This window comes from Corvus hawaiiensis, chromosome 2 (genome assembly GCF_020740725.1).
Source record: "Corvus hawaiiensis isolate bCorHaw1 chromosome 2, bCorHaw1.pri.cur, whole genome shotgun sequence".
Classification (NCBI taxonomy): Eukaryota; Metazoa; Chordata; class Aves; order Passeriformes; family Corvidae; genus Corvus; species Corvus hawaiiensis.
The window spans coordinates 46,313,418-46,330,056 of NC_063214.1; the positions used below are offsets into that span (position 1 = coordinate 46,313,418).

A 16,639-nucleotide genomic window follows, 5' to 3' on the forward strand; every position below is an offset into this window, starting at 1 on the left:
CACTACCATTTCACTCTCCCAGGAGAATAAAACCTGCACCATGATGCATTTCCAGACACTCACATCTTAGAGAAATTTTTCCTTTACCCATCTTTGAAAAATGAAGGGTACTTGGGATGAAATTGTCAATGAAAGGCACCAAGTGTACCAAAGCAGTATAAATCTGATATTAGAACAAAGATTAAATACCACTATTACCATGTGTCACTAGATTTACAGGAGTTTGTAAACTAAGCTGGTGTAGCTGTAATTATGGAAGGAACTGTTTTGCCTTTTTAAAGTGCTCTTTCAAATTGACATGAACCGTATTGAAAATAATATGATTGAACACAAAGATAACGCATCTTCCAGGGGTTCCTGTGCTCAGAGGTGGTTTGGGATCTTTTTTAAAAAGGTGCCCTTTTCTCAGGAGGCAAGGTTGAGGACTTAGCATGGATTTCTGCTGGGATTCTTGCACAATTGCAAGCATTCAGACAAGACTGCAAGATGCTGTTATGATTCCATTTGTAGGACACTGATGGAGAGAGGGCATTAGCATGTGAAATCATTCCTTCGCAATGTAAATGAAGAGCAGAGTGCATCTTGGTATCCATACTGATAGACCAGTTCAGCATAACACTGGCAGTTTATTTTCTTAACTTGCTGGTCACCCAAAATCCATTTATTATTTTCTTTAAAAAATAGTCAAAAAGAGCTTTTCTTGAGAGAAAGTCAGGCCACTTCAAAAGGTTTTGTTCATTATGGCCTGCAAATTTTACTATTTTTTTCTTATTAGTACATTTTTATTTTGCACATATCATGTTAGTGTGAAAATTAAGGCAAGCACCAAATGAATGTCTGAATGCACAGATTTGTGAACAGTTAATTGAACCCCTTACCTGGATTGGGTATTGCAGGGGAACCTGTGGCATAAAGTTGAAGCTAATTTATTCTTCTAGGGTACGGGTTAATGCTGGGATGAAGATGAGAATGCAAATGTAAGGTCTCAGATTCTCTTGGGTCATTCCTGTAAATCCCTGATGACCTTCCTTGCAATGCACAGGCAAGGACGTGCCTTGTCTTTATGCGGCAGAGATCTCACCACAGAGAGTCTCTGGGTCAGGGACAGCAGGAGACTGATTTCAGCCTGCCTCTGATTAGGCTGCCCTATTTTCTGTATCTTCCACTCAAATCACTCCTTGGTAGGAGCAGGTATTTGTAAAAGGCCTACTTTGCACATAATGGTTAATTTTAAAGGAAAATGGCACCTTTGGCAGCAAGTTTTCCTTCTGGAAAACTGACCAGTCTATCTATTGACACCTTCGTGGTACTAATTTAATTTAATAACTAGATTTTGCATTCCTGTAGCTCCCATAGGAGTCAAGCTCAGTGCAGCGACAGGTAGTACACCCAACCAGCCTTTTTGTATGTGCCTCTACTTGATGCATGTGTCTGGACTGGGGAGTTCCAACACAGCAACTGATGACTGCAGCAAGATGAAATGAAATCCCACTCCTTTTTCTCACAAATCCAGAGAGTTGAAGTCCTTTTGGAAACAGCAGGTTCCCTCACCTCACCACAGTTGTCACCACTACTACAGGATATTCTTGCTCTCCTCCTCAAGCCTGGCAATCTGTGTTCAACCCGAGTCTTCCAGAGAAGTATCCTGCTATTGTTGGGAGTCCTCCAGAGGTGGAGACTCTGCTCCTTCCCTGTCTGCCTGCTCTAATTCATGTCAAAGTCATATCAGCACCTTATTTTTTCCTACTCAAATTTTCCATCTTGAGCATCCAGCTACTGTAACTCATCATACCTTCCTCTGCCCTGAGCTTAATGAGCCATTCATTAACTGATGTTTTCTTCCTGTCAAGGTTTTCTGGGTCACAATTAAACAATGTTTCAGTTTTATTTCCAGCAGTCTGAACATCCCAAAGCCTCTGAAGCTCCCACATTTCAGCATTTCCTCTACATATTACATCCTTTTTTAGGGTGTTTTCTGTGTTTTCAGCAGCCTTTCTGCATCCTTTATAAAGCCCATGCTTTAGGATGCAGCATGCCCCTCTCCAAAAGCACCTTCGCAGATTAAAAGGACAGCAGAAGATCCTGGCTCAGATGAATACCACCCTCATAGTGAAGAATTGCTTCCTAACATCTAATCTAAACCTACCCTCTTTCTTTAAGTTCATTTAAATATTTAAATGGATTCTTTAAATCCATTACTGGTTGTCCTCTCACTACATGCCCTTGTAAAAAGTTCCTCTCCATCTTTCTTGTAAGATTTTGCTGTATTTGTGCAGTGAACTTCTTTGAGCCAAATATTTAACTTAATGCAAGATGAGCACAATTGTTTACTAAGGCAAATAAAACTTTGAGCTGTTAAAGGACTCATATTCCTACATGCTGTTACAATCTCTGGACAGGATAATGTCTGGTAAAACACCAGCAACTGAGTAGCAGGGCTGTGAAACATAGACAGAGTATTACCGAATGTTTTGGTTGCTCCACGTCTTCATCTCTGACATGGGGACCATGCCTTGATATCTGATCAATGGCAGGGATTTTCCTGCTGGCCTCAGTGTGCAGGGAAGTCTGAGCAGAGAAGATCACAGAAAATGGGAAGAGCAAAGATGAAGAGCAGCAGCCCTACAGTAGGACAGGAGAGGAGCCACCTCAGGCCTTCAGAGCAGCAGTGTGGTTCAGCAGCGAGAGCTGTCTGGAGGAGCAGGAGAGGGGCTGGGACATGGTTGTACACTCAGTGGAGACCAACAGCAGATACCCAGTATTAATGCAGGTCTCCCTTGCTATCATTTGCTGGCTGGAATGGCCAGAAGAGAAGATGGAGCTTCATTTAAGGGAGAAAGAGATGAGAAGTGAAGCACGGAAAGAGCACAACACTCTGGGCTGGGAAGTTAGATGTTTGCTGCTTTTCTTCTGTCAATTTAGATGGCCAGCATTTGTACATTTACAAGGCAGCTCACAGCTCACAACCCTGCTCTGTAGTCAGAGTCACTGCTGACAAATGAATCAGTTCACAATGAGACAGCTGTTGCCAATGCTCCTCTCCTCAAAACACCACTGCGTGGAGGTGAAGGCAACAACCTGGCAGAGCCAACACGTCACAGAGATGCTCCTGCAGGTAAGGCAGTTTTTCAGGAGGTTTCTTGCCCTTCCCAGCAACCCATTCTCCTCCTTCCCTGCAACACCATGCAGAAGAAGATTTTTGCCTTTGGAGACCTTTTATATTTGCTGTACCTTGGTGAGTTCAGATGTATCTTATGGCCTCGGTGCTCCTCACGGTGACTAATGGCTGGACTGCTGCCTGTGTTCCACACAGCCATCATCTGCATGATTCAGGGCTCCGAGAGACGGAGTAAAGAGGGTGCAGGGTGAGTGAGCACATGGATGGCATATCTCAAACTCCAGTGATGGGTGAATGCTTCCTTTTCTGCGAGTGCTTAAAAGGACTGCAAACACAACAAGCAGTACTTCTGAAGATCTCCTGAAGGTGATTCTCAGGGTCCACAAGAGAAAAATGCTGTAGGAAAGCACTTGGTACCCTCATGGTGATTGAGAGAAAGAACCCATGGAATCTTCTCAATAGAAGTCCAGAAAAATTATCCAGGACTTAAAGCATCCCCAAATCAAGCTCTAACCCAAAGCTGGTCCTCGGCTCACAGGCATTCAGCAAAGAGGCACTTGGTGCAAAATCAAAAGTTGGGCATAAAAGCAATATTCACTTCAGACTGCAACATCACAGTAAATAATCGTCTAGGCTGCTGTTATATGGCTCTAAACATCTCTTTCCCAAGATGTTGGATTCCTAAGGGCCTTTGTCATTTAATCTAAGCAGAAACTGGGCTTTTTTGTGGTTGATGTTGCTACAATGAAGGAAAGTATACATCCTTAGAACTCTGGAAGGTTTTGATATGGTAGATGTGCCCCAGCGTGTCTAGGGGCTTTAAGGAAGCTGAAAAGTGCTGCAGGCAATGACTGGTCTGTTTTGTCACAGGGACAGTAAACTTCCCTTCTAAGGTGGATCAAGATTTTCCCTTGTTGCTCCACTCTTTTCACATCTGAAAAATCTGACTAGGACTCCTCACCAGATCTGGAATATCTCTGCAGTCCTATGCCTTGGGAGAGCTGGGGGCATTACCTCACCTCAGATGATATTAAGTGTCATCCAGCTTTGGCCATTTGGATCAGCCAAAGGATGAAATCTGACTTGCACCTTACCTGATTAATAGCTTTCTCTTAGTAGGTAGCTCTAAAACTTGGTCTGCATGCCTCTGGTCTTTAGTAAGGATTGAACTACTGCTTTTGGAGTTTTGCGATGTTTTTTCCTTTCTCTCGCATCCCAGGAGGTAGCATGCACTTGCAGTAATGCTAGAGCAGCACTTTCTTTCTGCTGGCTTCTTTGTTCCTTGTTTAATTGGGATGCATATCCTACATGGCAGTGGCTCCTTTTATGTAATGCTCTCTAGCACAAATTGGGAGACAAGTTCGTAAGAACATGTCTCAGAGACCCACTTTTCATCAGACATATCACAAAGCCATCAAAGTCCATGGCTGTGGCCTGCATTTGCCTGCATCCAGAGGTGATGCTGGCAGGCAAAGCCATTCCTGGCTGGTGCATAAGTCCCAGTAGAGCAGAGAGCCTGGCTCTCCATATCACCCCCAGTTTGATGCTGCTCCTGCAGCATAAGTGCTGAAATCAAGGACACAGCTTCCAGGGCTAATGGAAACAGGACACTTGTCATGTTGTTATATGAAATATGCTCTAAAATTCAATTACATCATTGTATTACTGGTTTTATTCATCTCATGAAGCTTAGTCCCTCAAAGGACAATTATAATGCAGATGGCATACTATAAATATCTATGCAAAAAGACCACAGGTCTCCTTGGGAAGAGGAGTTTAAACTATAATTGCCTATTCACTGCTGGTTTTCCTGCAGCTTTCATGCCATAATTTCTTCCACTGATTTGCTGGACATCATCAAAGACATTGCCTCACTACCCACCATTGCCTGTCCATGTTTTTCCTATATTGATTGACTCTAAGCTATTAGAGGTCAGGGTGGTTTCTCACAGTGGGAACACATATAACACATCTAACAGTGCTACCTGCAGCTACCTTCTGTTACCTGCAGCTCAAGGAGATGCACCCAGGTTAGCTTCTTCTTAGGAAAGCCCAGTGCAAAGGAGCAAAATCAGAGCAGCAGGAAGCTCGCTGGAAGTGATAAACACCACTTCAGAGGCTCACACTGCTCCAGAGTACAGATCAGGCTCAATCAGCTTAGACTCCTACCCCAATACAACCTCTGGGCTCACCTACTGAGGTCCTGCACAGGTGGTGAAGGAGCCTTTCTCCTCCTGCAATAGCTCACAAGCATCCAGTCAGTCCCACCCATCCTCTACCTGCTCAGAGATTATTCTTTGCCATCCCTCCTTCCATGCAACAGAGGGCTTGGGGTCTTGCCTCCAGGGACAGTTTCCCTTCATCCTACCTGATGCTGTGTAGTGGGTTCAGCTCTTCCATCAGTCCCTTCACCTGGAGGTTCAATAGTTTGACTGGAACATAACCCTGGCAGAGATGTGTAGATCATCCCTGTAGAGGTCCCAACCAGCTCCTAGGGTACCCTGGCCTTGCCAAAGCAAACCTGTATCAACCTGCCTGGGACTTTCATTAAGCTATCTTGAACTAAATTTAAATTTAATTTATTTTTTTAAAAAAACCCAAAATTTCAGGAAGTAACTCTTATTCTTGGAGGTAAGCATGGGGACATGAAACAATAGCTCATCTCACAGCTGTTTCTCAATCTGTTTTAGCTTCAAGAAAGTGTTTGTGTCCCCTCTCAAGCCCAACTCACTCCCCTTATGCAGTCCTCATGAGCTGGGTGTCACTCCCAGCATGAAGGACAACAGATCCAAAAAGAGCTGCTCACCCCTCTCCCTCTCTCCCTGTGCCAGGAGCACAAAAGGGATGGCCCTCTCCCTCCCTGTCTGCTCTGCCCCAAGGAAAGCGTGCAGGACAGCCAGCGAACCAGGGAGGGATTTTGCCCCATGGAAGCAGAGAGTCCCCAGAGCAGCTGCCATTCCTCGGGTCTCCACCATCCAGTCCTGCTTTAGCCCAGCTGGGAAGGCACTGAGTTCACTCATGGGGATGTAATGAGAGCTGACAACTGTTCCGTGCTCCCGCATGAAGTGGAGATTATGCGGGGTCTGGGAGTTTTGTGTCCAGCTCTTGTTGCCTGCCTGGCTCCTGGCTGTGGACAAGGCCATCTGCTTTGCAGAAGGGACTGTGTGCACAGAGAGCCCCCAGTGTCTGGGGGGCTGTGACCAAGCCATCAGTTGCCATTAATACTCATTGGTCACCCACAGCCAGTAGCCCTGTATCAGCTCCTTGGAAGATTTTTCTCTCTCTGCCTGGAATGTGTAACCTAGCTCCAAGCTGAAAGAACTGCGTTTTATCCTTCAAACAGAGAACAAACAGGGTTAGGTCACTGCTAAATCTCAGACTGGTTTCCATAACAGAAGCAGAAGACAAGGATGTTGTCACTGATGGACTATATTTTACAGGTCCTGAGTCCATATTCACTCAGGTAAGCTCCACCTGAGGGCACTATAGTTCATATATATGTCATTCATAATAAATAATTCTAGCAAGCAAATTCAGCCCAACACCTGCTTCTGTTTAAATGTTGAAAGTGACAGAACTATTTGTGCACCTATATTAAGCCTAAGTTGCTTAAATGAATTGCAGCAGCACTGTATATTTAAACTTCCAAAAAGAAAGAACTTTATACAGTATTAATTAGATGAATCATTATAGTTTTGTCTGGATTTTATTTCAACTTGCTCTGCTCACATTCTTGAAGACACTGAAAGAGTAGGCAGGGTTAAACACAGATCTGTAAGAAGTCATCCTCCTAGTGAATTCGTAGAATCATTAAGGTTGGAAAAGGCCTCCAAGATCATCAAGCCCAACCTTTGACCAAACACCACCATCCAACTAAACCACAGCACTAAGTGCCATGTCATTTCTTGAACACTTCCAGGGGTGGTGATTCCACCACCTCCCTGGGCAGCCTGTTCCAATACTTAACCACCCTTTGGAAAAAATTCTTCCTGATGTTCAACCTGAACGTCCCCTGGCACAACCTGAGGCCATTTCTTCTTGTCCTGTCACTGGTTGCCTTGGAGAAAAGACAGATCCCTACTTGGCTACAACCTCCTTTCAGAGAGTGATAAGGTCCCTTCTGAGCCTCCTTTTCTCCAAGCTAAAGGAAGTCTTCAGCCATGACCTAGTCCTAAACTGCTAAGAGAAGTGGGGTGCAATTGCACAAGAGGAAACAGATTTTTAAGGGGAAATCCTTCTGCCTAGACCATCCCTGTTACATGCTGGTAGTCCCAACTACTAAGGAGAGCATTTAAAACTCAACACGAAGAACACTTGAAGATGCACAACTGAAAGCAATATAGGCCTGGGGAAGAGATCATCAGCATAATTATTGTTTCTGTTCTCGTGGGTTTTGCACTCACTGACATGCTTTGGGAGCACAATTAAGGACTTTCCCATCTGTAGCTCACACAGTTCTGTAAGGTTTCTCTAGAGCTTTTTAAAACTGAACTTGCAGGGAAATGGGATTCCAGAAAACGTCTGAATGCTGCAAGGAAATTCTGCCATGTGGGATTTAAACTTATTTTGCCCCATGTGAGAAACTTGACTGAGTGACAACTGTGGCATTCTTTTTGTCAGCATAAAAAATGATTTGACTATTCACTGTGTATTTTGCAGGTCTGTGAAAGCTTTTGGGATTATGCTGGAGGAAAGATTTAGTTATGTTTCTATGGAAACCATAACACTTATATAAAAGTCTGCTTAACAAGCAAGAGTGTGACACTGTATCTCATTCAAGGTGAGCCACCTCTGAGATAACTCATTGATAAACTTCCAGCTGGGTTTTAAAGTCTGGGAGGACACCAGTGGATTTCTTACACCTCTAATAGGAGTGAGACTCAGCAGGTACTGCTGGATAACTACTTAGCACCATAGCATGGGTGTTATAATCTCACATGGAAAGTTGCAGTCATTTGGTTGGACTTGAAATTTTTCATCAGGTTGTTTATACAGTAATGATTCCTAAGTTTATGTCTTTCTTACTTTTCCCCTACTATAGAGATGTGCAACTTCACTACCTCCAGCATGACCCAGAGGAGAAACCCAGTTATTTTTTTTCCATAAAACACTGATGTGTTCCCAGATATTTGTTTGAAAACTCCTAGAAATAGAAGTGATATTTTCTTCACTTAGGTTCTGCTTTTCCTGAGATGAAAGTTTCCTTTAAAATTAGAAAATCTTTATCCCCTTGACACTGCTCTTCCCAGCAAGCACACAGAAGTTGCTATCACAGTGAAGTACAAACACTGTAGCTAGCAGGAGACAGAATTTATCTTTGTCTTTTCTCCTCAGAAAAGAATATGTTCAAATCAACTTTTAAAATCTATTTTGTGTTTTCCCATTGACAGCACTTCTAGCCATGTTGTGGATTCTATAGCAATACACTAGAACCAGTAAAAGTGGTCTTATTTGATAAGTGGCAAAAGCTGAGACGGAAAGTTGCTTTCTAAATTACTTCTGGTTATGTCACCATAAAAACTTCACTGACATAAAAAAAATTGCTGGCACAAGGATTGAAGGGCATTCTAGACACAACATCAGATTAGGGAATTAATTTTTTCATCTACTTCTACTACTTGCAAAAGGGAAATCGGTTAAATTATTTTTGACTGTATGAAGTGGCATTGTCCTTTAGGGTAAGAGTGGCCCATTCTGGATTTTACTGAAGCCAGTTATGTACAGTTTTGTCCATGGACTTCTAAGTCATTCACAGCCAGCTGCAGAATGCTCCCCCTGAGAAAGAGGACAGCAGAAACACAAAGGGGATGTCTCAAGTGTGTTCAGGGCCTGATCCTGAAATGACTCACGCAATAACCTGACTTCTCATACTGTCCCATTCCCTCTGAAAATGTTCTTTTCCACAAACCGAGTTAATAAACTCACACACGTGTTCTTGTAGCACCGTCACTTTTTTCCTTTGTAACACAGCACTAAAGAGGCCATTGACGTCCATTTTGCTGGTTTATGTTCATTAAGAAATGCATCAAACTACGTCTATCCTGTTGCTGCTGTTGAACTGGTTTTGAGTGATGAAAAAGAAATAGTTGCCACCCTCTGTTGGAGAGGCCCAGCTGCTAGTGGAGCCAAAAGTCACCCAGCTTGGTGGCCTACTGTAGAAGCCACCAAGCCTTAGCAGGCTGTACAGAGTCAGTCTGTGTTGTAAGGGGTTATGTGTTGACTGATGTCTACAAGTTTTGCCCCAGTATAATGTAGAAAGCTCAGGGAACTTGCACCAAATGTGAAAGTCTCTAAGAAAGATTCTACATTATCTGCCCAAGAGCAATATGTTTTCTATATATATGGTGTTGCTGCCTTGCCGCTAATTGTGTTTACGTGTTGCCAGACAGCTCATTCATTTCCCCCAACTTTCACTGAGCCAGCTACTCCTTCTTCCTGCCAGGACAACCGCTTCTAGCATTACTTGCTGGAGCCTGGACTGCCTTGGATAGGCTCCCTGTCTGCAGAGATGAAGACAGGGCAGGCAGGTACAAACCACGCAACAGCTCCTCAGACAAAAAGTAAGTGTTCAAGCACAATACCATAGATATTCAGTCCTGTGGGACAAAGGCACTCCCACAGGCACTGTGCTGTGGGGGAGCATGGAAGCCAGAAATCAGTCCTTCATGAATCACCTCTCCAGAGTCCTGCTGTTTTTCTTTTCATGGCCCATAACTTAATGTTCACTGCTCCTCACATTCTGTAGCAACATTTCCAAATAATGATACTCCAAAAATTCTAAACCAGATGTTTTTAGTTGTTTCTTCATTGGCAATCACACTAGCTAATTAGGGTTGGTTTTACAGGGTTGGAAAACTTACTAACTATGGCAGGTTGAGCATGAGCTTCATGGTGCACTCATCATGTAGAGTATTACCAATGATATGTAGCTAAAGCATCTTCAGGTGTTTTCTTTGCATGTCACAAAAACTAACAACTTAAGCTTCAGAGCACCTGTGATGGAAGGAATATCTATTTTCCTTTTGCAACAGGAACAATATGGCCATAAAGGCTAGGACTTCTATGGTCATCTTTCTCAGAGGCAGACTCAAAGCTTGGTTCACGGGAGCACCACTAACACCAGGCCTGGTCTTGGTCTGATTCAGTCTTATTCAATAGAATTGGCTTTTAAAAATTACTTCGAGAAAGCTCCAGGCCTGCTGCTTATGCCAGTCTCCCTGGGAGCTGTGCCACGTATGCATGGATCAGTGGAAAACTCCTCTTTGCCTTCCCCAAGCCTACTCATGCTGCAGATCCAAAATTGTCATGTTATCAGTAGATTCAGGGATAATTCTTGCTTGGTCCTTGGTGTTGCCACCAGTCCCACTAACATTCCACAGGAACTGTGTGTTAGTTCTTTTGCAACATATTCCTGTCTCATAGATGTGCCAGAGACACACAGTGACTTTGTAAGTCATGCAGATGCAGCTACTCACAGATTCCAGCTACACACATTTTCAGCCACACCAGCTCCAGCACACTTTGATGATGCTTCTATACCTTCATTTCTGTTATAAGAATGTTTTGTCTACTCTGAATGAAGTAAATGCCTGAGACGTACTTTCTAGTTTGTGTATGACCCATGTTTTCCAAGTGGGCCATCAGAGGACACAGAGCTGGAAGTATTCCGTCAATATTCAGATGATAAAAAAATAGCCGTTTGATTTTAAGTTGCTGATAAGTACATAAGAAACTATGTGAAGAGGAGATGGTATTCTGTTTTCCAAACGCTTCTTGGAACAGCTCTCATTTGGAGTGTCTATTTTCACCCTAATAGGAAGCTGTGTTACACCTGGCACAACAGGAAAGCATAAAAGGTCAGTTTTGCTGGCACTATGAATAATTCTTCCCACAGTGAAACCTCAAATTTTAACTGAATCATTCATTTGCAAAGAAGCAGCAGATGTTCAGCATCTTCCAGCCTGAATTACTCTCTGGAAAAGGAATGTGCAATATGAAGCTTAAGTTTTTCCACCATCTACATTTACATGTACATACACACATATAAGAAAACAGGCACTGCTTCTTGAACAAATCACTCAAAATAAAAGCAGTTCCTTCTTGCAAGCACCTCAGCTCAGTGGCAATGGTCATTCCAAAAATTAACTCTCTTAGAAATCTTCTCTGTCTGGAGATGATGAACTACCTGACCTCTTTTCCCACACATAACTGGCTGTACACACAATTTAGATTCACTCACGAAGAAAACCAACTTACTCACATGCTAAAAAAAACGCATTTGAAATGTCCTGTTGTGAGATTTGCTGGTGACACTGATCATACAGTGTTGTAGGATTGAATACTTGATGTTTTTTTCTTGTCCAACATGCTCTGCTGGAAGGTGACCAGTAGTTGGCCCTCTAAGTCTTCCATGAAGTGCATGGAGCCGCCTCTGCCTCACCAAGGGGATTCCCCAGGCTTGGAAGCTGATGTAAACAATCATGTCACCATGATTACGGCTCACTTTCATCAAATTAAGCCTGTTTTGCTTAGATCAGTGCAGCTATTTTTACTTTTATGTCCCCAAATATTGCCTCAGTAATTATACTGGATGTCAGTTTGCAAGCTGAAATTATTCCTGTTTCATAGGAAAATGAAAGCCAAGCAACGAGATGCAAACTAAAATATGTCCTCTGTGGGACTTGAAAACAGTCATTTTGGAAGTTAATATTCAGTGTGGTCACTGCTAACTCCAGTTAACTGTGATAACATCAGAATTTAGTTTTATCTTAGTTTGGTTTCCTTGTTAAAAAAAGGTTGTGATTTTAGAGTTGTTTGGTTTTGTTGGGGTTTTTTTTGTTGGTTTTGTTTTGTTTTGCTAATTGCTAGAGCTGAAGGATTTAAATGTTTACAGAGAGCTGAATATATGATAAATAAGGATTTTTTCAGAAACTCCCAAATTGAGATGGAATTTAGAAAATGGTTCCTTGAAGCTAATAATCAGTATTTCCAGTGATGACTGGGCTGGCTATACAAAATAAGCATTTAATAAAGCAGTTGCACACTTAAAATGTCTGCAAGAGGAGGACAAAAAGCAGTTAAAGGATCATTTAGAAATACCAAATTATTAAAAAAAAAGCTTTATATGTTAAGATCCTGAGATTAAACAAATCAGAGGTATGAAAATTTGCAGCAGAAGGTCTGACTGGAAAATTTCATATTAATTTTTTTTAAATAAAATCATTCCAGTGCAGGAATCTTTCAAAGACTTCTTCTTGCACTACGGAAGCTTTGGTAAGTGCTTCACTGGAAGAAAGTACAGTTATTATTCAAGTACACATGGGGCAAAATAAGTTTAAATCCCACATGGCAGAATTACCTTGCAGCATTCAGACATTTTCTGGAATCCCATTTCCCTGCAAGTTCAGTTTTAAAAAGCTCTAGAGAAACCTTTTAGAGGTAGGAAACAGTAAGAAAAATTTATATGGCTGAAGAGCCAGAGTGGTGATGGCTATGTACGTGCTAAGGAGAGGATGTCAACTGGCAGAAGCAACCCCCACCATCAGCTCTGTGATGGCTGTGGTCCTGGGCACAACATCCCCACAGTCCAACACAAGCAGTCACCTGGAGAATGACACCACCATGCCCCTACCTTTTTTCAAGCACATAAAGATGCACAATGCACTGCTTTGAGGGAATAGCAACAGCTACGCTTCCTCAAAGGTGCTCAGAGAGGCAGCAAGTCTTCTCAAACTCTTGCCAGAAAGGCTTGGTGGGTCGATAGAGCGTGATAATGATCTCCAAACATTATTTTCCCCTGAATTTAGAGTACATTCTTTACATCCAGCATATCGGGAATATTTTCCAGCTTATCCAGTAAACTGGAGCATAAAATACGGATGAATGACATAGAGTTTATTTTTAGTTTGGATTCTCCCCCATTCTATTTAAAGCATGAAGCCCAGAGGCAACAAACAAAATCCAAGTCCCATGAAAATGTTTTGCCCTGGCAGCCAGGTGAGCCAGCAGAGCACACTGCAAAGCAGCAGCAAGGGAGGCCTAGGGAGCTGCAACCCACCCAGGTGATGCAGTGCCACACAGATGAATGCACAGTGTAAACACACTTCCTAGCCATGTTTCCTAAGGCAAGAGCTCAGGCAGGAGCTAACAGATTGCTTGCAAAAAGCATGTACAAATCTTGAGGCAATTCAAGCTAGGAATGGGCAATGACAGCAAACCTTTGATGCTTCTCATAAATCCACCCAAACTTCTATTTCACCTCATTTGAATCAATAGGTCAAATATTATTTCAAATGAGGGAAAAATGGGCAGAGCAAGCCTCAAGGAAACTTGCCAGCCAGAGTAAAAGAAAGTTGAGAAATCTGTTGGCTCTGAGCAATTGCTAGAGACTGGGCATTTTCACAGCAACAAACCAGCAGTACCTGATGCAATGATTCAGCTATGCTAATGTAGCAGTAGCTGTAAAATACATCATCATCTAAGGCCAGAACAGCAAGATTCAAGCAGTCAAAACATCACAGGCATGTCCCAGTATAAAGCTAGAGCAAAGCTTGACTGATGTTTCACTTGCTGCGGGATACGGGAGGTGTAGGCAGGGATGAAGGCGGAGCAAGTGCTCATTTGCAGCAGAAGAACTTCACATTGTTGAGTGCTGTGTCATCCTGAAGCCCCTGTGGGGGCTCTACCTTGGTCTGGAGACCGCATATCTTGCAGCTGTTGGTCCATGGGCCAAAGCTGCCCCACGACAGTCCATCACCCACCAGCACAGATTCATCTGAGCACCGGAACTGAATGTTGTTGGCTGCTGTGTCATCACCTCCTCCCTGAGACTTCTCTGTTCTCAGTGAAAAGGAGATCAGGTAGCCTCCAGGGCAGACTTGGAAGCTGGTCCAGGAACCCCACCTGACAAGAAGCAGAGGGAAGAATGTCTGGGCTCTGTGAGCTGCTGGGAAGTGCTCCTTTGCCTTGTCATGTTCCTTCCATGACACAGCGTCCTGCTGCAGTCTGGGACCCCTTACTTTCTCCTTTTTTTTTTCTCTTGCCTTCCAAAGATGTACTTTTCTCTTTATTGATATCTCATCAGAAAAACACCAGGAAGTCTGAGATTAGATAGTTATGGTTCTGGTGGAAACTCCAAGGGCAGCCTGATCTCAGATTTTATGATGCATCCCTGATGTGTGTGACAGGTACACACCAGGCAGCAGGGAGAGCAGCCACTCTGCCTTCCAGAGGTGCGGTTCTGTTCCCTGCAGCTGGGGCAGGGCTTCAATCAGGCAGTTTCTAAATGTATGGTTAGAAACCCCTTTTCCCAAATTAGCCCCATGTGTTGCAGATTTCCAAAGAAAGACTTTAACCCTGGGACCATACTTCAGGTGTTCACAGTGCTCTGCACAAAACTCAAGGGCAAACAAAAAGTGGTAAAGTGAGGTAATCATGTTTAATAACCCTCAAAATTAATGAACACAACCCCTAACCACTTATTTTAATTCACTATACTACATCACTATGTATATAAAGAAAGTCAGAGAGAAGAGACCCCTGCAAATGGTGACACCGTGGGTATTTTGTGAGCTGATGCATCACAAACAGGAGAGAAGTCACAGTGTTACTTACTCCCCCACCAAGGACTCAATGGTTATTGAGTCATCCTGACAATGCAGGCGTATGCCATTCAGAGCAGTGTCATCTCTTCCAAACTGGTCGGGCTCCACCTGCAATGGAAGTCACACAGTGACAGAGGTAAAGGCAAGGGGCAAAAGACCCAGGAAAAGTCCTTTACATGGCTGTCATAAGCACTACCAACTTCTTTCTGTAATGGGAAAGAGAAAATGTCTTGGGAAGCACATGGGAAGAAACGGCTATCACTGGGAAACTACCTAACCCTTGTAACATATTCTTTGTGTTTTCTAACTATTTCTGACCCAGCAGGGAAGGCAGACACTCAGAGTCTCAGGAGAGACAGTGGTGGTGGATTCCTCTCTCCCTGAATCCAGATTTTTGCACTCACGTGACTTCTCCCAGCAACATCAGCCACATGGAGACCTCTGGTTTACCTACAGTGGCAACGTTTGCCAGAAGAATCATATTTTTTGTACAGAGTATCATACTCAAGAAGAGGGAAAACCTGCAGAAAGTCCTTGGGGACAGGAGATGGTAGGGAATGGAGAGAATTTTACCTTCAGCGCAAATCCATTGGCATAGCCATGATGGCAAAACTGCCGGCTGCCCCACTTGCCCCAGTGGCCTCCATTGGGCACAGTGAGGACAGAGGTGTGTTCACGCACCCCTGTGCCTGGCGAGCAGAGGAGGAGCAGGATGAGTGTAGCTGGCATGAGGAACTTCATCTCTCGTGCTCTGCATCTGCTGAAGGAGAGCTGGTGTATGGACTGGGGAATTTATAGCCTTCCAAGGCTGCTTGCCTTTCCCTACCAGTCTGTCGACAAACACCATTGGAACAATAGTTTCCACCCAGGCAGTGACACAGCACCTGGTGACCTGCTCACCGTGCCCATGCAGCAGATACTGTGGCCATAGGTGTATCCACCATCACTGAAGGGCTAGGGGAACACCTACGTGCTCCTTGCTGTGCTCGTAGTAGAAGCTTAATATCGATTTCTGCTTCTGGCTATGCAGATATTTGGCTATTGGAATGTTTGCCTTCCGAGAGTAACTTCCATAACCATTTTACCTATTGCTATTTGGCAAGGCAGGTCAAACTAGATGAAGAAACACAAGGGACCTGGTCTGGAACAAAGAATAAGCAAACTCAAGCCCCGTGTCTCCCAATACCTTCTGTTGAATAGGATTACTGGGAAGCTCAAAAAATTAGGTAATTTATGGTTTTAATGTCCTTCTTTTCAATAGCCACTTTTATCTCAATAAAGAACTGTATGCTTTGCTTTTGCAGCAAGCTTAACCAAAGTCACATATGCTGAGATACCCACAGAGATTCTCAGGGCTAAATGCCACTGGGGAAAAGTCGAAAGGCAGGGTTTCCAGAAAGGTAGTACTGAACCTGAGGGCACAGTCTTTGAGGATGTCACAATGCAGGGAGAGGTGAATTTGAAAACCCAGAATTGAGAGTCTCTTAACATAGAGTTAACCAATGCTTCAGATGATCCTTGGTCTGTCTTGCAGCATCTAGCAGAAGCTTTCCCTCTGTTCAATAGGCAAAAAAGAGAGAATATATTTTAGAGAAGTATCTTGATCCTCAGGGTTTTATAGCAAGATGAGTTGCCAGATGTTGAACTAAAAGAAGACAAAATTTTCCTCTTGTAGGTTTCTCTTCCAATCCCTGTTCTACTCCCTCTGCTCCTGTCCCACTAAAAGGTGATGTTGCTTTTCCCACTCTTGACTCTGCATTCCTCTTACACTTGTCAGTGGTCTGTACAGGGGGCAATACAAGCAAATTAAGACGATGGCAAGTTGGATGATCCTTTTCGTGAAAGGCACCAAAAGAGCACAGTACATGATGGAAGCACAGCCTGTTTTCTTTTTTCAACCAGAACTTTTATTTTATTT

The 16,639-nt window shown here is 43.4% G+C and overlaps 1 protein-coding gene across 1 annotated transcript; it reads right to left on the reverse strand.

Moving 5' to 3' along the window:
* Positions 1 to 13,734: 13,734 nt before the first annotated feature.
* On the reverse strand, positions 13,735 to 15,462 carry LOC125321154 (vitelline membrane outer layer protein 1-like). The gene is made up of 3 exons (XM_048293548.1): positions 15,295 to 15,462; positions 14,732 to 14,829; positions 13,735 to 14,020 (listed from the first exon to the last, which is right to left on the reverse strand). The coding sequence occupies exons 1-3, from the start codon at positions 15,460 to 15,462 to the stop codon at positions 13,735 to 13,737; spliced, it is 552 nt and encodes a 183-aa protein (XP_048149505.1).
* Between the last annotated feature and the right edge of the window lie 1,177 nt (positions 15,463 to 16,639).

Bases quoted from the DNA above. Each gene is read 5' to 3' on its own strand.
- LOC125321154 (XM_048293548.1), bottom strand. From the start codon at position 15,462: ATGAAGTTCCTCATGCCAGCTACACTCATCCTGCTCCTCCTCTGCTCG. The intron at 14,830-15,294 runs GTAAAATTCTCT...CTTCCATTGCAG, and splicing joins CCAATGGATTTGCGCTGAAG to GTGGAGCCCGACCAGTTTGG. The intron at 14,021-14,731 runs GTAAGTAACACT...GCTTCTTGTCAG, and splicing joins ATTGAGTCCTTGGTGGGGGA to GTGGGGTTCCTGGACCAGCT.